This window comes from Pseudophryne corroboree, chromosome 4, assembly GCF_028390025.1.
Source record: "Pseudophryne corroboree isolate aPseCor3 chromosome 4, aPseCor3.hap2, whole genome shotgun sequence".
Taxonomy (NCBI): domain Eukaryota; kingdom Metazoa; phylum Chordata; class Amphibia; order Anura; family Myobatrachidae; genus Pseudophryne; species Pseudophryne corroboree.
Window position 1 is genome coordinate 6,857,749 of NC_086447.1, and position 22,240 is coordinate 6,879,988.

Below are 22,240 nucleotides of genomic sequence, written 5' to 3' on the forward strand. Positions count from 1 at the left end.
TCAGGGCCGATTCAATTGTTTTTCCTTATGGCTTTCACTGGGGGGGAGAGGGGGGGGGGGCTGGGGTGGCATAACGGAGCAATTTAATTGTTGCTCCATTTAGGCGCACTGTAGCCGCGGTTCTGACATTTTTTTCTCGCTGCCTCCTGAGGTGCGAGAAAAAATTTATGTCAAGACAGCACTTTGGACGCCCAAAGCAGGGAGTTTAGATGCGTTTAGGTGTCTAAACCCGGTCTATTTGGCGCAACATGTGCGAAGTGCATGGGTGTCCAAACACAACTGAATAGTGACAACTGTTTGGACGTCTAAAGAGTCCCATTTAAATGGGATTTTTAGATGCCCAAAACAATTGACTCGGCCTCTAAGAGTCTGCACACGGGCCCTCATTCGGAATTGTTCGCTCGTTCTTTTTCTTCGCATCGGTGCAATAAGTCGCAAACTGCGCATGCGCAATGTTCGCAGTGCGTCTGCACCAAGTAAATTAGCAAAAAAGTTTGGTATTTTACTCACGGCGTAACGAAGAATTTTCATCGTTCTGGTGATCGTAGTGTGATTGACAGGAAGTGGGTGTTTCTGGGCGGAAACTGACCGTTTTATGGGTGTGTGTGAAAAAACGCTGCCGTTTCTGGAAAAAATGCGGGAGTGGCTGGAGAAACGTGGGAGTGTCTGGGCGAACGCTGGGTGTGTTTGTGACGTCAAACCAGGAACGAAACTGACTGAACTGATCGCAGTGACAGAGTAAGTCTCAAGCTACTCGGAAACTACAAAGAAATTTCTAATCGCTATTCTATTCGCAATTCTGCTAATCTTTCGTTCGCAATTCTGCAAAGCTAAGATTCACTCCCAGTAGGCGGCGGCTTAGCGTGTGCAATGCTGCTAAAAGCAGCTAGCGAGCGAACAACTCGGAATGAGGGCCACTAACTTTTGTGAGATGAATTATTGCAAGAGAGATAAGTGTTTATGAGGCCCAAGTAGTAGTAACCAGTGGCCAACTAATCTATGTCATCATCATGTTATATATTTAGGATCACTAATGACATATAGGGCATTACCTCTCCTGTCACAATCCAGGGATGTTTTATAGATTGCCCCTCACTCTGAGAATTATGTCCATTTTTATATATTCAGTATTGTGGGGCAGTCACTAAAATGCGGTCTTTATTGTATGTCGGTCACAGTAATGCTCTCTGTATTGTCTGGTGTTTACTTATCTGCTCTTCGGATTGTCTGGCGTCACTACAATGCTCGTCGTATGGTCTGGCAGCCATTAAAAATGGTCTTTGTATTGTCTGTCAGTAACTAAAATGCTCTGCGTATTGTTTGATGGTCACCAAAATGCTCTCTGTATTGTCTGGCGGTCATTAAAATGCTCTTAGTATTATATGGTGGTCCTGCAGACAGTGTTATTGTTATTACTTTTTATAGTGTTTTTATTTTTAGATTTATTTTGTTCGTAAATCTAAAAATGAATATAAAATTTAAAGAAGTCAATTATGTATGTAAGTGGCGGGACAGAGGGTATTGGGGGGAGTAGGGGCGGTATTGTGTAGCTTTGCCTAGGGTGTCTTGAAACCTTGCACCGGCCCTGACAGTACCTGGCCTCACATCTCTTACTGGAGCCCTGTGTGTACAGTACCTGGCCTCACATCTCCTACTGGAGCCCCGTGTGTACAGTACCTGACCTCACATCTCCAACTGGGGCCCTGTGTGTACAGTACCTGGCCTCACATCTCCTACTGGAGCCCCGTGTGTACAGTACCTGGCCTCACATCTCCAACTGGGGCCCCGTGTGTACAGTACCTGGCCTCACATCTCCAACTGGGGCCCCGTGTGTACAGTACCTGGCCTCACATCTCCTACTGGAGCCCCGTGTGTACAGTACCTGACCTCACATCTCCAACTGGGGCCCTGTGTGTACAGTACCTGGCCTCACATCTCCTACTGGAGCCCCGTGTGTACAGTACCTGGCCTCACATCTCCAACTGGGGCCCCGTGTGTACAGTACCTGGCCTCACATCTCCAACTGGAGCCCCGTGTGTACAGTACCTGACCTCACATCTCCAACTGGAGCCCCGTGTGTACAGTACCTGGCCTCACATCTCCAACTGGGGCCCTGTGTGTACAGTACCTGAACTACATCTCCAGCTGGAGCCCCGTGTGTACAGTACCTGGCCTCACATCTCCTACTGGGGCCCTGTGTGTACAGTACCTGGCCTCACATCTCCAACTGGGGCCCTGTGTGTACAGTACCTGGCCTCACATCTCCAACTGGGGCCCCGTGTGTACAGTACCTGGCCTCACATCTCCAACTGGAGCCCCGTGTGTACAGTACCTGGCCTCACATCTCCAACTGGGGCCCTGTGTGTACAGTACCTGAACTACATCTCCAACTGGAGCCCCGTGTGTACAGTACCTGGCCTCACATCTCCAACTGGAGCCCTGTGTGTACAGTACCTGGCCTCACATCTCCTACTGGGGCCCTGTGTGTACAGTACCTGGCCTCACATCTCCAACTGGGGCCCTGTGTGTACAGTACCTGGCCTCACATCTCCAACTGGGGCCCCGTGTGTACAGTACCTGGCCTCACATCTCCAACTGGGGCCCTGTGTGTACAGTACCTGAACTACATCTCCAACTGGAGCCCCATGTGTACCGTACCTGACCTCACATCTCCAACTGGAGCCCTGTGTGTACAGTACCTGGCCTCACATCTCCTACTGGAGCCCCGTGTGTACAGTACCTGACCTCACACCTCCAACTGGAGCCCTGTGTGTACAGTACCTGGCCTCACATCTCCTAATGGAGCCCCATGTGTACAGTACCTGGCCTCACATCTCCTACTGGAGCCCCGTGTGTACAGTACCTGGCCTCACATCTCCTACTGGAGCCCCGTGTGTACAGTACCTGGCCTCACATCTCCAACTGGAGCCCCATGTGTACAGTACCTGACCTCACATCTCCAACTGGAGCCCCGTGTGTACAGTACCCGGCCTCACATCTCCTACTGGAGCCCTGTGTGTACAGTACCTGGCCTCACGTCTCCAACTGGGGCCCTGTGTGTACAGTACCTGGCCTCACATCTCCAACTGGAGCCCCGTGTGTACAGTACCTGACCTCACATCTCCAACTGGAGCCCCGTGTGTACAGTACCTGACCTCACATCTCCAACTGGAGCCCCGTGTGTACAGTACCTGACCTCACATCTCCAACTGGAGCCCCGTGTGTACAGTACCTGACCTCAAAACTCCAGCTGGAGCCCTGGCAGACAAGGGCAGCTCTGGGAGGCTTGAATACTCTTTTGGGAGGCCAGAATCACCTCCGGCCATTCCAGGGAGTAGGCAGGTCTGCCACAACACAATGATTTTGATGCTGGGCCTAGGGGACCTTCATGCACCCCTACTCCTGTGTCACTCACTGCTCACAAGTGGGTTCCTCCAGTGATTGAGTGATAGTTTCCTGCTGACTGTCTCTACAATCGTAGGTGTATAATGGAGGCTGTGAGTAGTGGAGCCAGACATACTGACAGTAGGGTCATATGTGTCATCAGCCGCATTTCCGAAAATTCTCTACTCTGGCAAATTGCTAGAAGTGAGGCCAATTCAATTGTTTGTGGGCACCCACCGGGGCTATTCAATTATTGCCCCCTTTGGGCGTGGATGCCCTGTATGCACACCAATTAGTACCTCGTTTACCTGCGCAAAGTGGATAAAACCATTTAAAGTACATGGTAACAGCACTCAAACTCCTGTTTGCGCATATTTTAGCTCACACCTCAGGAGGCTGTGAAATGTGTCTCCCCCAACTGCATGCACGCCTGAACGGAGAAACAATTGAATTGCTCCATTGGGCGCCATCTAGTGGCAGCTGAGGAGACCAACAATTGAATCGGCCCCAGTGAGTGTACTATATAGGTATATGTATACGCTTGCGCAATCGTCAATGGGGACAGATGGAAAGGTATCCTCCAGACACAGGACTTGAGACATAGCTGTAGCCATGAATATGATAAGAAGGTGGATGCTAAAGCCAAGTGGGCTAAGGGACCTCTGATGTCACAATCATGTGACTCGCGACGGCAAGCGGAGGAGCAAGGTTGGTGGGGTAGCAGTTTCACTATCCATGTAAACATATATTCCCGTTAGTTACCTGATGGTGAGTGTAGCAGCCCTGTAAGGGTACATTTTGGGTCCCATCTTCTGATCTTGCCCCCCCCCACCCCCCCTGTTGTGCCAGGTCATGTGGTTGTGATGTCAGAGGTCCTTTAGCCTGGATGAATTTGGTCTCTACCACGATAAAAAGCCAGATGGAGATCGCGGAATATCATTGCTGGAGGCGGACTGGAAGGGTAGCGGCGGCCATCTTGGTAGTGGAAGGCGGAATGGATAAAGTTACCACTGTTCACGTCTATTGATCAGGATTGACCAGAAGCTCCATCTTGGCCATCACAAAGGAGGAAATTAATGGGGACATCCCTTAACGGCCAGGGATCGGCATTACGAAACTTTTATTTAATTGAACATTTGGAAATCGTTAGTGGGGACATTAATGAGATGTCATTGTCGTTGGCTCACGTCATAAGTGGGGTAAGGCACCACACATGGACTCCTCCTACACCTTGACAAAGATACTTCAAGGATCAAAAGGCCTATATGAGGGAGTCCACTGGTTACCTGGAGGTGACACTATTGGAGGGGGGTAATGGACTACAAGTCCACCTCTCTTATGAGTCCCTCCATTTCATATGGACTAACAATGCTGCTTCATATGTCCTTGGTATAAAATAAGGTTTTTCTTTGCTGTACATATCTCCTCTGCCATGGGTTACCAGAGGAAAGAAAGTGGGAGAGGTTCTCTGCACCAGGAGGACAATGACCCACCTGATGTGCCTGGTTACTATATACATCTATCACACAAAGATCTCACTGCGTTCCCTCCATATCTCCATCGCTGGATGAGAGGAAGAAGGAGGATACATTGGAAAGAAAAGACCTACGGGAGGTGTTGCTAAGGGCAACTTCAAGCTTCTGTGTTTGCTACAGAAACTGTTTTTAAATTGATGTTTTTGAGGAAATCGGGTGTGAGCACTTTTCTTGTGCAATTACCGGCTGCTGAAGTGGGCGCACGGAGATTATACCACTGTTTCTTAGTTTCTTTGCTTTTGTCTTGTTTTAAGTGGTTTCTGTTGCTGAATTTAACGGGGCAATAATATTAAAAACCTTGGGCTGGATGTTATAAAGTCCGAGTTGGCCGCAGATGCGGGTTCCTGGCTGAACTTGGACATTTTTATTAAAGCGCCAATCCTGTACAAGGCTTAAGTATACTTTGTAGATGATTGCCGCTGTGAAAAAACATCCGAGTTTGGCCGGGAACCCGCACCTGCCGCTGCTTCAGACTTCAGTACATCCGGCCCCTGGACCATAATGCAATGAAATTGAAAAGGACTGTATTATGTGCATAAAATATAATGTTACTGTCAGGGTGTGAAGAAATATCAGCTCTGCTTTACATATATTGATATTTTGTTCCTTATACGTATGAACGTGTATATAGAATTGTGGCTTTTTCAGCTGCAAGTTGCATTATGTGTGCACTATGGTGTGTATGTGAGGGGTTGGGGCGGGGAGTATTGGGGGGCAGCAGGGGCAGTATTGTGTAGCTTTGCCTGGGGAACCTAGAAACCGTGCCCCCGCCCGCACTTACTTTGTCCTTACAGGAAGCCACCTGCACGTGCTTTGAAACCTCTGCGTTCTTTGTCTGCTCCGTCAGGACCGGTTCCCCATGAATGGATTGGAGGAGCACTTCTGTGCACCGGGCCGGGGGGTGCCCTGTCAGCCGCTGTGTGACAGGGATACATACGTGTTAGTGGGATGAGAGACAACACACGTGTGCGTGCCGCCACCCCGCAGCCTCACCTGCAGCACAGACACCGCTCTCTGGAAGTGCTTGGAATTGCTGACTCTGAAGTCCACCATAAAATTGCGGTAAATCTGCCCCTTGAGGACATAGGAGCCGCTGGTCACTGTGTTCAGGATCCACTTGCAGCTCAGCTCCCTCTGGAACTTCTGCCAGGGGGTAATATACGCGTTAGATACCCGGAGTGGTGGAATATTCTATAACAGGGACATTAATAGACACACTGGGGGGTATTCAATTGTTTGAAAAGTCAGTTGGGTGTCTATTTTTTTCCTATATAATAGACAGGAAAAAACAGACACCGAACCAACTTTTCAAACAATTGAATTCCCCCCATTGTCTCTCCATCACAAAGTTCACATATCACAGCCGGACAGTACAACACTCCTACCTCTATACTAGTATTTCCTGGTATCCCCCTATCGCATGGCAGTATGCGGTCACCCATCGTCCGGGGAGCGTTAGTGAGAGCAGGACCCTCCCATGTACTGGCAGGAACATGCTCAGTGCTCTCCTGAGAAGCTTCAGGTGCCCTCACGAGAGGGGGCGCAATGTCTGCTGTTTCTAGTGATTGCAACGTGACTTAGGCGTTGTAGCACTTACTGTAATAATGTTACATAATAAACTGCTTGCTACACCCACTCATTGTGTACAGCCAAGGAACATGTCTCTTCTCTAGGCGGCCTGTAAGCCTCCTCCCTACTATCCACAGAAACGCCAATAACCTTCCAGTCCTCCGCCGCCTGCATGACATCATTCCGAGCAGATGTTGCATCATGTACCACGGTATTACCACTAATGGATGCCCTGTACTTACGTTGTATCTGTGTTTATCCTGGCCCAGCACAGCACACAGCATGAGATCAGGTGGCACAGTGGGCACAGGTGCCACATTTGATCATTGCCGTTTTGCACAGGATAAACCACGTTGCTATTTAGAGGGAGCGGGTGCATGTACAGTATATTTTATATTCAGTCCTCTCACCAAGCCTAGGACTGCACCAACCCAGCACTGGGCAGCCCGGAGGCTGTCTATGACTAGGACAGGAGAATCCCACGTGTTGGGCCTCATGTCTTCTGGGCTGCCATAGGTCTGGTTACTGCTCGTGTTTCCGCGCGCTCGCCGTCACCCTCCTTGTCTGGTACCTGCTGCTGCCACTTGCTACCTATGGGGCTGCTACAAGAAGCCGTCTTCATCCGCTGTGTCTCTACATGGACTGGATCCCCGGGGACCAGCGACAGCTCCGTTATAATGCAGTGACACCACTAGCAAAGGACAGACAAAGAAATGCACCTGGATGAAGGCTCCCTCGTACTCCAGGAATAGGATTGGCCAGGTGATGCCCATGATGTTTGGGATGAGGTTTTTGGTTGAGTTCTACAAGAAAGAAAACTGGATTTAAATAATGAATGTACAGTACAGACAAGGTCCTTCTCAGTAATGGGGTGGCCTAGTCTCAGGAGGAGGATTATACAGGACAGGTGACATATATATCCATACATCACCCCTGTGATGTCATCACACAATGTCCTTCTCAGTAATGGGGTGGCCTAGTCTCAGGAGGAGGATTATACAGGACAGGTGACATAAATATCATTATCTCACCCCTGTGACGTCATCACTCAATGTCCTTCTCAGTAATGGGGTGGCCTAGTCTCAGGAGGAGGATTATACAGGACAGGTGACATAAATATCATTATCTCACCCATGTGACGTCATCACACAATGTCCTTCTCAGTAATGGGGTGGCCTAGTCTCAGGAGGAGGATTATACAGGACAGGTGACATATATATCCGTATCTCACCCCTGTGACTTCATCACACAATGTCCTTCTCAGTAATGGCCTAGTTTCAGGCGGAGGATTATACAGGACAAGTGACATATATATCCGTACATCACCCCTGTGATGTCATCACACAATGTCCTTCTCAGTAATGGGGTGGCCTAGTCTCAGGAGGAGGATTATACAGGACAGGTGACAGAAATATCATTATCTCACCCCTGTGACGTCATCACACAAGGTCCTTCTCAGTAATGGGGCAGCCTAGTCTCAGGAGGAGGATTATACAGGACAGGTGACATAAATATCATTATTTCACCCCTGTGACGTCATCACACAATGTCCTTCTCAGTAATGGAGTGGCCTAGTCTCAGGCGGAGGATTATACAGGACAGGTGACATAAATATCATTATCTCACCCCTGTGACGTCATCACACAATGTCCTTCTCAGTAATGGGTCATCCTAGTCTCAGGCGGAGGATTATACAGGACAGGTGACATAAATATCCGTGCATCACCCCTGTGACGTCATCACACAATGTCTTTCTCAGTAATGGGTCATCCTAGTCTCAGGCGGAGGATTATACAGGACAGGTGACATAAATATCATTATATCACCCCGGTGACGTCATCACACAATGTCCTTCTCAGTAATGGGGTGGCCCAGTCTCAGGAGGAGGATTATACAGGACAGGTGACATAAATATCATTATATCACCCCTGTGACGTCATCACACAATGTCCTTCTCAGTAATGGGGCATCCTAGTCTCAGGAGGAGGATTATACAGGACAGGTGACATATATATCATTATCTCACCCCTGTGACGTCATCACACAATGTCCTTCTCAGTAATGGGGTGGTCCAGTCTCAGGCGGAGGATTATACAGGACAGGTGACATATATATCCGTATCTCACCCCTGTGACGTCATCACACAATGTCCTTCTCAGTAATGGGGTGGCCAAGTCTCAGGAGGAGGATTATACAGGACAGGTGACATATATATCCATATCTCACCCCTGTGACGTCATCATCCATATCTCACCCCTGTGACGTCATCACACAATGTCCTTCTCAGTAATGGGGTGGCCCAGTCTCAGGAGGAGGATTATACAGGACAGGTGACATATATATCCGTATCTCACCCCTGTGACGTCATCACACAATGTCCTTCTCAGTAATGGGGCAGCCTAGTCTCAGGCGGAGGGTTATACAGGACAGGTGACATATATATCCGTACATCACCCCTGTGACGTCATCACACAATGTCTTTCTCAATAATGGCCTAGTTTCAGGCGGAGGGTTATACAGGACAGGTGACATATATATCCGTATCTCACCCCTGTGACGTCATCACACAATGTCCTTCTCAATAATGGCCTAGTTTCAGGCGGAGGGTTATACAGGACAGGTGACATATATATCCGTATCTCACCCCTGTGACGTCATCACACAATGTCCTTCTCAATAATGGCCTAGTTTTAGGCGGAGGATTATACAGGACAGGTGACATAAATATCATTATCTCGCCCCTGTGACGTCATCACACAATGTCCTTCTCAGTAATGGGGCAGCCTAGTTTCAGGCGGAGGGTTATACAGGACAGGTGACATATATATCCGTATCTCACCCCTGTGATGTCATCACACAATGTCCTTCTCAGTAATGGGGCAGCCTAGTCTCAGGAGGAGGATTATACAGGACAGGTGACATATATATCCGTATCTCACCCCTGTGACGTCATCACACAATGTCCTTCTCAGTAATGGGGTGGTCTAGTCTCAGGCGGAGGGATGGGCAGTACGTAGACCTTAGTGCTCTATGTGCTGCCATAGGGTACACGTATACTATATATAAATATTCATGTAACCTAGACCAACTAAGTCACCCTCTATGACCTCTGACCTAAGTGGCAATCATCAACAAGTGGCATCAAACACTCTGACCCACAGTAAGAGGCGTCTCACCGGCAGGTATTGTCCCGCTGTGGCGTGGGAGATGGCATGGATGTTAGTGGTCTTCTCTTTCACTAGTTCCATCAGCTTCTCCACCTCACCGAGGTCATCTGAGAATGGAAGGAGGCACCAAGTTATATGTAATACAGACTTTGCTGATCCCTATAGTGTGTGGTCACATGACTACAGCCCTGATCCCTATAGTGTGTGGTCACATGACTACAGCCCTGATCCCTATAGTGTGTGGTCACATGACTACATCCCTGATCCCTATAGTGTGACATGACATCACATGACTACAGAACTGATCCCTACGGTGGGTTATTACATCATACGAGTACAGATGTAATCCCATGGTCAGTGCTTGGTGCTCCCTGGCCCTAGTGTAGTTGGTGCACCTACCCGCTGCTACTCTGAGCATAAAGGCGCGTTACATGACATACATACTTACTATGGGGCAATTACAGAGCTACTAAGACGCCATTTTCAGACACCTGACCGCAACCTGTGACTGTAGTTCCCCCAGTTACACAGGTAAGTGCTTAGTAGGAGCTTCATAGTGGGAACTGGGCCGACAGAGAAGTTCCTTGCCACCGGGTAGCAGGAGGATATATAACCCTCAGTGAGGAGCATATAGATGAGAAAGTACTTTGTGTGGCCACTTACCGCAGGGCTAGAAAACCCTCAGTTACATCACACTGATGACACCGCCATTAGTGTATCAGTCAAAGCGATAAAATGTCCTATCTCTGGCGACAACGCCCAGCAACCACCTACAAGATGTGACCGCCTAAGTGTGATTGGCTGCTGTGTCAGGTCATGTGATGGAACGTCAGACGGTCACTCACCATCCAGGGTAAACATGAAGAGGACGGTGTCCGTCTCTGAGAGCGATGGCAGGACGCTCCTCACAAAGTCTTCATGAGAGACGCCGAACTCTGACCCCTGCAATAACAGGCATTATACCATGAGACGGTCGCCGACCGCAGGGAGCATAAGAGCGACTCCAGGACTTGCTGATCCACACCAGGAATTCCTCAGACCAGTATCATACTCTTATTATCATTACAGGGTAACTGCGGGGAGGGCGCCCCCCCCGTCACCGATATTACTCTTATTATCATTACAGGGTAACTGCAGGGGAGGGCGGCCCCCCCGTCACCGATATTACTCTTATTATCATTACAGGGTAACTGCAGGGGAGGGCGGCCCCCCCGTCACCGATATTACTCTTATTATCATTACAGGGTAACTGCAGGGGAGGGCGGCCCCCCCGTCACCGATATTACTCTTATTATCATTACAGGGTAACTGCAGGGGAGGGCGGCCCCCCCGTCACCGATATTACTCTTATTATCATTACAGGGTAACTGCAGGGGAGGGCGGCCCCCCCGTCACCGATATTACTCTTATTATCATTACAGGGTAACTGCGGGGAAGGGCGGCCCCCCATCACCTATATTACTCTTATTATCATTACAGGGTAACTGCAGGGGAGGGCGGCCCCCCCGTCACCGATATTACTCTTATTATCATTACAGGGTAACTGCAGGGGAGGGCGGCCCCCCGTCACCGATATTACTCTTATTATCATTACAGGGTAACTGCGGGGAAGGGCGGCCCCCCCGTCACCGATATTACTCTTATTATCATTACAGGGTAACTGCGGGGAAGGGCGGCCCCCCGTCACCGATATTACTCTTATTATCATTACAGGGTAACTGCAGGGAAGGGCGGCCCCCCGTCACCGATATTACTCTTATTATCATTACAGGGTAACTGCAGGGGAGGGCGGCCCCCCCGTCACCGATATTACTCTTATTATCATTACAGGGTAACTGCAGGGGGGAGGGCGGCCCCCCCGTCACCGATATCACTCTTATTATCATTATAGGGTAACTGCGGGGGAGGGCGGCCCCCCCGTCACCGATATTACTCTTATTATCATTACAGGGTAACTGCAGGGGAGGGCGCTCCCCCGTCACCGATATTACTCTTATTATCATTACAGGGTAACTGCAGGGGAGGGCGGCCCCCCCGTCACCGATATTACTCTTATTATCATTACAGGGTAACTGCAGGGGAGGGCGCTCCCCCGTCACCGATATTACTCTTATTATCATTACAGGGTAACTGCAGGGGAGGGCGGCCCCCCCGTGACCGATATTACTCTTATTATCATTACAGGGTAACTGCAGGGGAGGGCGGCCCCCCCGTCACCGATATTACTCTTATTATCATTACAGGGTAACTGCAGGGGAGGGCGGCCCCCCCGTCACCGATATTACTCTTATTATCATTACAGGGTAACTGCAGGGGAGGGCGGCCCCCCCGTCACCGATATTACTCTTATTATCATTACAGGGTAACTGCGGGGGAGGGCGGCCCCCCGTCACCGATATTACTCTTATTATCATTACAGGGTAACTGCAGGGGAGGGCGGCTCCCCGTCACCGATATTACTCTTATTATCATTACAGGGTAACTGCAGGGGAGGGCGGCCCCCCCGTCACCGATATTACTCTTATTATCATTACAGGGTAACTGCGGGGGAGGGTGGCCCCCCGTCATCGATATTACTCTTATTATCATTACAGGGTAACTGCAGGGGAGGGCGGCTCCCCGTCACCGATATTACTCTTATTATCATTACAGGGTAACTGCAGGGGAGGGCGGCCCCCCCGTCACCGATATTACTCTTATTATCATTACAGGGTAACTGCGGGGGAGGGTGGCCCCCCGTCATCGATATTACTCTTATTATCATTACAGGGTAACTGCTGCACTGTACACAATTGTGCCCCTGATTGTCTGGAGCCGTATAGGTGTGGAGCCTGCGCTACTGCCCTAAATACTAGAGATGAGCGCCGGAAATTTTTCGGGTTTTGTGTTTTGGTTTTGGGTTCGGTTCCGCGGCCGTGTTTTGGGTTCGACCGCGTTTTGGCAAAACCTCACCGAATTTTTTTTGTCGGATTCGGGTGTGTTTTGGATTCGGGTGTTTTTTTCAAAAAACACTAAAATACAGCTTAAATCATAGAATTTGGGGGTCATTTTGATCCCAAAGTATTATTAACCTCAAAAACCATAATTTACACTCATTTTCAGTCTATTCTGAATACCTCACACCTCACAATATTATTTTTAGTCCTAAAATTTGCACCTAGGTCGCTGGATGACTAAGCTAAGCGACCCTAGTGGCCGACACAAACACCGGGCCCATCTAGGAGTGTCACTGCAGTGTCACGCAGGATGTCCCTTCCAAAAAACCCTCCCCAAACAGCACATGACGCAAAGAAAAAAAGAGGCGCAATGAGGTAGCTGTGTGAGTAAGATAAGCGACCCTAGTGGCCGACACAAACACCGGGCCCATCTAGGAGTGTCACTGCAGTGTCACGCAGGATGTCCCTTCCAAAAAACCCTCCCCAAACAGCACATGACGCAAAGAAAAAAAGAGGCGCAATGAGGTAGCTGTGTGAGTAAGATAAGCGACCCTAGTGGCCGACACAAACACCGGGCCCATCTAGGAGTGTCACTGCAGTGTCACGCAGGATGTCCCTTCCAAAAAACCCTCCCCAAACAGCACATGACGCAAAGAAAAAAAGAGGCGCAATGAGGTAGCTGTGTGAGTAAGATAAGCGACCCTAGTGGCCGACACAAACACCGGGCCCATCTAGGAGTGTCACTGCAGTGTCACGCAGGATGTCCCTTCCAAAAAACCCTCCCCAAACAGCACATGACGCAAAGAAAAAAAGAGGCGCAATGAGGTAGCTGTGTGAGTAAGATAAGCGACCCTAGTGGCCGACACAAACACCGGGCCCATCTAGGAGTGTCACTGCAGTGTCACGCAGGATGTCCCTTCCAAAAAACCCTCCCCAAACAGCACATGACGCAAAGAAAAAAAGAGGCGCAATGAGGTAGCTGTGTGAGTAAGATAAGCGACCCTAGTGGCCGACACAAACACCGGGCCCATCTAGGAGTGTCACTGTAGTGTCACGCAGGATGTCCCTTCCAAAAAACCCTCCCCAAACAGCACATGACGCAAAGAAAAAAAGAGGCGCAATGAGGTAGCTGTGTGAGTAAGATAAGCGACCCTAGTGGCCGACACAAACACCGGGCCCATCTAGGAGTGTCACTGCAGTGTCACGCAGGATGTCCCTTCCAAAAAACCCTCCCCAAACAGCACATGACGCAAAGAAAAAAAGAGGCGCAATGAGGTAGCTGTGTGAGTAAGATAAGCGACCCTAGTGGCCGACACAAACACCGGGCCCATCTAGGAGTGGCACTGCAGTGTCACGCAGGATGTCCCTTCCAAAAAACCCTCCCCAAACAGCACATGACGCAAAGAAAAATTAAAGAAAAAAGAGGTGCAAGATGGAATTGTCCTTGGGCCCTCCCACCCACCCTTATGTTGTATAAACAGGACATGCACACTTTAACCAACCCATCATTTCAATGACAGGGTCTGCCACACGACTGTGACTGAAATGACGGGTTGGTTTGGACCCCCACCAAAAAAGAAGCAATTAATCTCTCCTTGCACAAACTGGCTCTACAGAGGCAAGATGTCCACCTCATCATCATCCTCCGATATATCACCGTGTACATCCCCCTCCTCACAGATTATCAATTCGTCCCCACTGGAATCCACCATCTCAGCTCCCTGTGTACTTTGTGGAGGCAATTGCTGCTGGTCAATGTCTCCACGGAGGAATTGATTATAATTCATTTTAATGAACATCATCTTCTCCACATTTTCTGGATGTAACCTCGTACGCCGATTGCTGACAAGGTGAGCGGCGGCACTAAACACTCTTTCGGAGTACACACTTGTGGGAGGGCAACTTAGGTAGAATAAAGCCAGTTTGTGCAAGGGCCTCCGAATTGCCTCTTTTTCCTGCCAGTATAAGTACGGACTGTGTGACGTGCCTACTTGGATGCGGTCACTCATATAATCCTCCACCATTCTTTCAATGGTGAGAGAATCATATGCAGTGACAGTAGACGACATGTCCGTAATCGTTGTCAGGTCCTTCAGTCCGGACCAGATGTCAGCATCAGCAGTCGCTCCAGACTGCCCTGCATCACCGCCAGCGGGTGGGCTCGGAATTCTGAGCCTTTTCCTCGCACCCCCAGTTGCGGGAGAATGTGAAGGAGGAGATGTTGACAGGTCGCGTTCCGCTTGACTTGACAATTTTCTCACCAGCATGTCTTTCAACCCCAGCAGACTTGTGTCTGCCGGAAAGAGAGATCCAAGGTAGGCTTTAAATCTAGGATCGAGCACGGTGGCCAAAATGTAGTGCTCTGATTTCAACAGATTGACCACCCGTGAATCCTTGTTAAGCGAATTAAGGGCTCCATCCACAAGCCCCACATGCCTAGCGGAATCGCTCCGTGTTAGCTCCTCCTTCAATGTCTCCAGCTTCTTCTGCAAAAGCCTGATGAGGGGAATGACCTGACTCAGGCTGGCAGTGTCTGAACTGACTTCACGTGTGGCAAGTTCAAAGGGCATCAGAACCTTGCACAACGTTGAAATCATTCTCCACTGCGCTTGAGACAGGTGCATTCAACCTCCTATATCGTGCTCAATTGTATAGGCTTGAATGGCCTTTTGCTGCTCCTCCAACCTCTGAAGCATATAGAGGGTTGAATTCCACCTCGTTACCACTTCTTGCTTCAGATGATGGCAGGGCAGGTTCAGTAGTTTTTGGTGGTGCTCCAGTCTTCTGTACGTGGTGCCTGTACGCCGAAAGTGTCCCGCAATTCTTCTGGCCACCGACAGCATCTCTTGCACGCCCCTGTCGTTTTTTAAAAAATTCTGCACCACCAAATTCAAGGTATGTGCAAAACATGGGACGTGCTGGAATTTGCCCATATTTAATGCACACACAATATTGCTGGCGTTGTCCGATGCCACAAATCCACAGGAGAGTCCAATTGGGGTAAGCCATTCCGCGATGATCTTCCTCAGTTGCCGTAAGAGGTTTTCAGCTGTGTGCGTATTCTGGAAAGCGGTGATACAAAGCGTAGCCTGCCTAGGAAAGAGTTGGCGTTTGCGAGATGCTGCTACTGGTGCCGCCGCTGCTGTTCTTGCGGCGGGAGTCCATACATCTACCCAGTGGGCTGTCACAGTCATATAGTCCTGACCCTGCCCTGCTCCACTTGTCCACATGTCCGTGGTTAAGTGGACATTGGGTACAGCTGCATTTTTTAGGACACTGGTGAGTCTTTTTCTGAGGTCTGTGTACATTTTCGGTATCGCCTGCCTAGAGAAGTGGAACCTAGATGGTATTTGGTAACGGGGGCACACTACCTCAAGAAATTGTGTAGTTCCCTGTGAACTAACGGCGGATACCGGACGCACGTCTAACACCAACATAGTTGTCAAGGCCTCAGTTATCCGCTTTGCAGCAGGATGACTGCTGTGATATTTCATCTTCCTCGCAAAGGACTGTTGGACAGTCAATTGCTTACTGGAAGTAGTACAAGTGGTCTTCCGACTTCCCCTCTGGGATGACCATCGACTCCCAGCAGCAACAACAGCAGCGCCAGCAGCAGTAGGCGTTACACGCAAGGATGCATCGGAGGAATCCCAGGCAGGAGAGGAATCGTCAGAATTGCCAGTGACATGGCCTGCAGGACTATTGGCATTCCTGGGGAAGGAGGAAATTGACACTGAGGGAGTTGGTGGGGTGGTTTGCGTGAGCTTGGTTACAAGAGGAAGGGATTTACTGGTCAGTGGACTGCTTCCGCTGTCACCCAAAGTTTTTGAACTTGTCACTGACTTATTATGAATGCGCTGCAGGTGACGTATAAGGGAGGATGTTCCGAGGTGGTTAACATCCTTACCCCTACTTATTACAGCTTGACAAAGGCAACACACGGCTTGACACCTGTTGTCCGCTTTTCTGTTGAAATACCTCCACACTGAAGAGCTGATTTTTTTGGTATTTTCACCAGGCATGTCAACGGCCATATTCCTCCCACGGACAACAGGTGTCTCCCCGGGTGCCTGACTTAAACAAACCACCTCACCATCAGAATCCTCCTTGTCAATTTCCTCCCCAGCGCCAGCAACACCCATATCCTCCTCATCCTGGTGTACTTCAACACTGACATCTTCAATCTGACTATCAGGAACTGGACTGCGGGTGCTCCTTCCAGCACTTGCAGGGGGCGTGCAAATGGTGGAAGGCGCATGCTCTTCACGTCCAGTGTTGGGAAGGTCAGGCATCGCAACCGACACAATTGGACTCTCCTTGTGGATTTGGGATTTCGAAGAACGCACAGTTCTTTGCTGTGCTTTTGCCAGCTTGAGTCTTTTCAGTTTTCTAGCGAGAGGCTGAGTGCTTCCATCCTCATGTGATGCTGAACCACTAGCCATGAACATAGGCCAGGGCCTCAGCCGTTCCTTGCCACTCCGTGTGGTAAATGGCATATTGGCAAGTTTACGCTTCTCCTCCGACAATTTTATTTTAGGTTTTGGAGTCCTTTTTTTACTGATATTTGGTGTTTTGGATTTGACATGCTCTGTACTATGACATTGGGCATCGGCCTTGGCAGACGACGTTGCTGGCATTTCATCGTCTCGGCCATGACTAGTGGCAGCAGCTTCAGCACGAGGTGGAAGTGGATCTTGATCTTTCCCTAATTTTGGAACCTCAACATTTTTGTTCTCCATATTTGAATAGGCACAACTAAAAGGCACCTCAGGTAAACAATGGAGATGGATGGATACTAGTATACTTATGGATGGACTGCCGAGTGCCGACACAGAGGTAGCTACAGCCGTGGACTACCGTACTGTGTCTGCTGCTAATATAGACTGGATGATAATGAGATGAAATCAATATATATATATGTATGTATATATAATATCACTAGTACTGCAGCCGGACAGGTAGATAATATATTTATTAGGTAATGATGACTGATGACGGACCTGCTGGACACTGTCAGCTCAGCAGCACCGCAGACTGCTACAGTAAGCTACTATACTCTATAGTAGTATGTACAAAGAAGAAAAAAAAAAAACCACGGGTAGGTGGTATACAATTATGGATGGACTGCCGAGTGCCGACACAGAGGTAGCTACAGCCGTGGACCAACGTACTGTGTCTGCTGCTAATATAGACTGGATGATTGATAATGAGATGAAATCAATATATATATGTATGTATATATAATATCACTAGTACTGCAGCCGGACAGGTAGATAATATATTTATTAGGTAATGATGACTGATGACGGACCTGCTGGACACTGTCAGCTCAGCAGCACCGCAGACTGCTACAGTAAGCTACTATACTATAGTAGTATGTACAAAGAAGAAAAAAAAAAAAAAAAACACGGGTAGGTGGTATACAATTATGGATGGACTGCCGAGTGCCGACACAGAGGTAGCTACAGCCGTGGACTAACGTACTGTGTCTGCTGCTAATATAGACTGGATGATTGATAATGAGATGAAATCAATATATATATGTATGTATATATAATATCACTAGTACTGCAGCCGGACAGGTAGATAATATATTTATTAGGTAATGATGACTGATGACGGACCTGCTGGACACTGTCAGCTCAGCAGCACCGCAGACTGCTACAGTAAGCTACTATACTCTATAGTAGTATGTACAAAGAAGAAAGAAAAAAACAAAACCACGGGTAGGTGGTATACAATTATGGATGGACTGCCGAGTGCCGACACAGAGGTAGCTACAGCCGTGGACTAACGTACTGTGTCTGCTGCTAATATAGACTGGATGATTGATAATGAGATGAAATCAATATATATATGTATGTATATATAATATCACTAGTACTGCAGCCGGACAGGTAGATAATATATTTATTAGGTAATGATGACTGATGACGGACCTGCTGGACACTGTCAGCTCAGCAGCACCGCAGACTGCTACAGTAAGCTACTATACTCTATAGTAGTATGTACAAAGAAGAAAGAAAAAAAAAAACCACGGGTAGGTGGTATACAATTATGGATGGACTGCCGAGTGCCAACACAGAGGTAGCTACAGCCGTGGACTAACGTACTGTGTCTGCTGCTAATATAGAGTCTAGACTGGATGATAAATTATTGATAATGAGATGAAATCAATATAATATCACTAGTACTGCAGCCGGACAGGTACTATATATATTTATTATGTAATGACTGATGACGGACCTGCTGGACACTGTCAGGTCAGCACAGCACCGCAGACTGCTACAGTAAGCTACTATAGTAGTATGTATAAAGAAGAATGAAAAAAAAAAACCACGGGTAGGTGGTATACAATATTATATATATATATATATATATATATATTATATACAATTATATATATATATATATATATATATATATATTAAACTGGTGGTGATTGATTATTAAACTGGTGGTCAGGTCACGTTGCAACTTGCAACTAGTACTCCGAGTCCTAAGCAGACAATCACAAAATATATTATTATACTGGTGGTCAGTGTGGTCACAACAATGGCAGTGTGGCACTGACTCTGGCAGCAAAAGTGTGCACTGTACGTTATATGTACTCCTGAGTCCTGCTCTCAGACTCTAACTGCTCCCCACTGTCAGTGTCTCCCCCACAAGTCAGATAATACACTTACAGTCACACTATCTAATCTATAAATATCACTTCAGCAAGTAGTATAGTAGTATACAGTATAGTAGTACTCCTCCTAATAATGCTCCCCAAAATACTGTGTCTCTCTCTTCTCTAAACGGAGAGGACGCCAGCCACGTCCTCTCCCTATGACTCTCAATGCACGTGTGAAAATGGCGGCGACGCGCGGCTCCTTATATAGAATCCGAGTCTCGCGATAGAATCCGAGCCTCGCGAGAATCCGACAGCGTGATGATGACGTTCGGGCGCGCTCGGGTTAGCAGAGCAAGGCGGGAAGATTCGAGCCTGCTCGGACCCGTGTAAAAAACCTGAAGTTCGGGCGGGTTCGGATTCAGAGGAACCGAACCCGCTCATCTCTACTAAATACCCTAGTTATAATCTGTCACTGCCAGGCGGAACCAGCTGAGCGGACGCATTGTGCGTCTTCCCAAACATTGGGGTCATTTCGAGTTGATCGCTAGCTGCCGTTGTTCGCAGCGATCAGGCTAAAAATCTGCATTTCTGCGCATGCACCGCAATGTGCACGCGCGACGTACGGGTACAAAGGCCATTGTGGTTTTGCACAGGTTCTAGCGACGTTTGTATTCGCACTGGCGGCCGCAAGAAGATTGACAGGAAGGGGGCATTTCTGGGTGGCAACTGATCATTCTCAGGGAGTGTTCGGAAAAACGCAGGCGTGCCAGTGAAAATGCAGGCGTAGCTCGGCGAACGCAGAGTGGATGTGTGACGTCAAAAGCCGTCCCTCCAACGTTAGAATCAACACACACAAAGAGTAAGTCCAGGGCTGGTCTTGTTTTTCACAAAATGTGTTTGCAGGCGCTCTGCTGCACAGGCGTTCGCACTTCTGCAAAGCGAAAATACACTCCCCGGCGGGAGGCGACAATGCGTTTGCACGGCTGCTAAAAACTGCTAGCGAGCGATCAACTCGGAATGACTCCCATAGTACAATCTAAACATGTTAATAAGCAGCAGCCCGATTGCTTAACATGCTCTTATATCTCGGATTTCCTATTAGATTGTAAGCTCATGTCAGCAAATCCATTGGTAATGTTTTATTCCTGTAGTGCAAGAATATTTGCTGGTTTTATCCACCACAGGTCAGCGCTGTGACACGTACTGCTATAATAATGTACATAACACCACGGCTAGACTGCTGCGCAGTAATTACTTACCAGATAAGACAAATCCCCATCCTTGTTCTCTATAGTGCTATAGCCTCCATTAATAAATCCCCGGACATCCCTCCAGTCTGGGGAGAGATAAAGAGGGTTAGTTATTCCCAGAACTGTGAGAGACCCACATAATACAGAGAGAGAAGGAAGAGGAAATGATGGCCACCAGTGTCACTGACCTACGTGACACCCACATAACACAGAGAGAGAAGTAAGAGGAAATGATGGCCACCAGTGTCACTGACCTACGTGATACACACATAACACAGAGAGAGAAGGAAGAGGAAATGATGGTCACCAGTGTCACTGACCTACGTGATACCCACATAACACAGAGAGAGAAGGAAGAGGAAATGATGGACACCAGTGTCACTGACCTACGTGATACCCACATAACACAGAGAGAGAAGGAAGAGGAAATGATGGCCACCAGTGTCACTGACCTACGTGACACCCACATAACACAGAGAGAGAAGGAAGAGGAAATGATGGCCACCAGTGTCACTGACCTACGTGACACCCACATAACACAGAGAGAGAAGGAAGAGGAAATGATGGCCACCAGTGTCACTGACCTACGTGACACCCACATAACACAGAGAGAGAAGGAAGAGGAAATGATGGCCACCAGTGTCACTGACCTACGTGACACCCACATAACACAGAGAGAGAAGGAAGAGGAAATGATGGCCCCCAGTGTCACTGACCTACGTGAGACCCACATAACACAGAGAGAGAAGTAAGAGGAAATGATGGCCACCAGTGTCACTGACCTACGTGAGACCCACATAACACAGAGAGAGAAGGAAGAGGAAATGATGGCCACCAGTGTCACTGACCTACGTGATACCCACATAACACAGAGAGAGAAGGAAGAGGAAATGATGGCCACCAGTGTCACTGACCTACGTGAGACCCACATAACACAGAGAGAGAAGGAAGAGGAAATGATGGCCACCAGTGTCACTGACATACGTGAGACCCACATAACACAGAGAGGGAAGGAAGAGGAAATTATGGCCACCAGTGTCACTGACCTACGTGAGACCCACTTTACACAGAGAGAGAAGGAAAGAGTAAATGATGGCCACCAGTGTCACTGACCTACGTGAGACCCACATAACACAGAGAGAGAAGGAAGAGGAAATTATGGCCACCAGTGTCACTGACCTACGTGAGACCCACATAACACAGAGAGAGAAGGAAAGAGTAAATGATGGCCACCAGTGTCACTGACCTACGTGACACAAACATAACACAGAGAGAGAAGGAAGAGGAAATGATGGCCACCAGTGTCACTGACCTACGTGAGACCCACATAACACAGAGAAAGAAGGAAAGAGGAAATGATGGGCTCCAGTGTCACTGACCTACGTGAGACCCACATAACACAGAGAGAGAAGGAAGAGAAAATGATGGCCACCAGTGTCACTGACCTACGTGATACCCACATAACACAGAGAGAGAAGGAAAGAGGAAATGATGGCCACCAGTGTCACTGACCTACGTGATACCCACATAATACAGAGAGAGAAGGAAGAGGAAATGATGGCCACCAGTGTCACTGACCTACGTGATACCCACATAACACAGAGAGAGAAGTAAGAGGAAATGATGGCCACCAGTGTCACTGACCTACGTGACACCCACATAACACAGAGAGAGAAGGAAGAGGAAATGATAGTCACCAGTGTCACTGACCTACGTGAGACCCACATACTGTAACACAGAGAGAAGTAAGAGGAAATGATGGCCACCAATGTCACTGACCTAC

At 48.5% G+C, this 22,240-nt stretch overlaps 1 protein-coding gene across 2 annotated transcripts in view; it reads right to left on the reverse strand.

The window, feature by feature from the left end:
- GCKR (glucokinase regulator) overlaps positions 1-22,240 on the reverse strand; it is a 125,932-nt gene that overhangs the window by 28,765 nt on the left and 74,927 nt on the right. For both annotated transcript variants that reach the window (XM_063914927.1, XM_063914928.1), the window contains exons 14-19: positions 20,467-20,543; positions 10,501-10,597; positions 9,665-9,762; positions 7,208-7,291; positions 5,913-6,062; positions 5,701-5,835 (exon numbers count right to left, since the gene is read on the reverse strand). In XM_063914927.1, the coding sequence (XP_063770997.1) occupies positions 5,701-5,835; positions 5,913-6,062; positions 7,208-7,291; positions 9,665-9,762; positions 10,501-10,597; positions 20,467-20,543 (641 nt within the window). The remainder of the gene's footprint in view (positions 1-5,700; positions 5,836-5,912; positions 6,063-7,207; positions 7,292-9,664; positions 9,763-10,500; positions 10,598-20,466; positions 20,544-22,240) is intronic.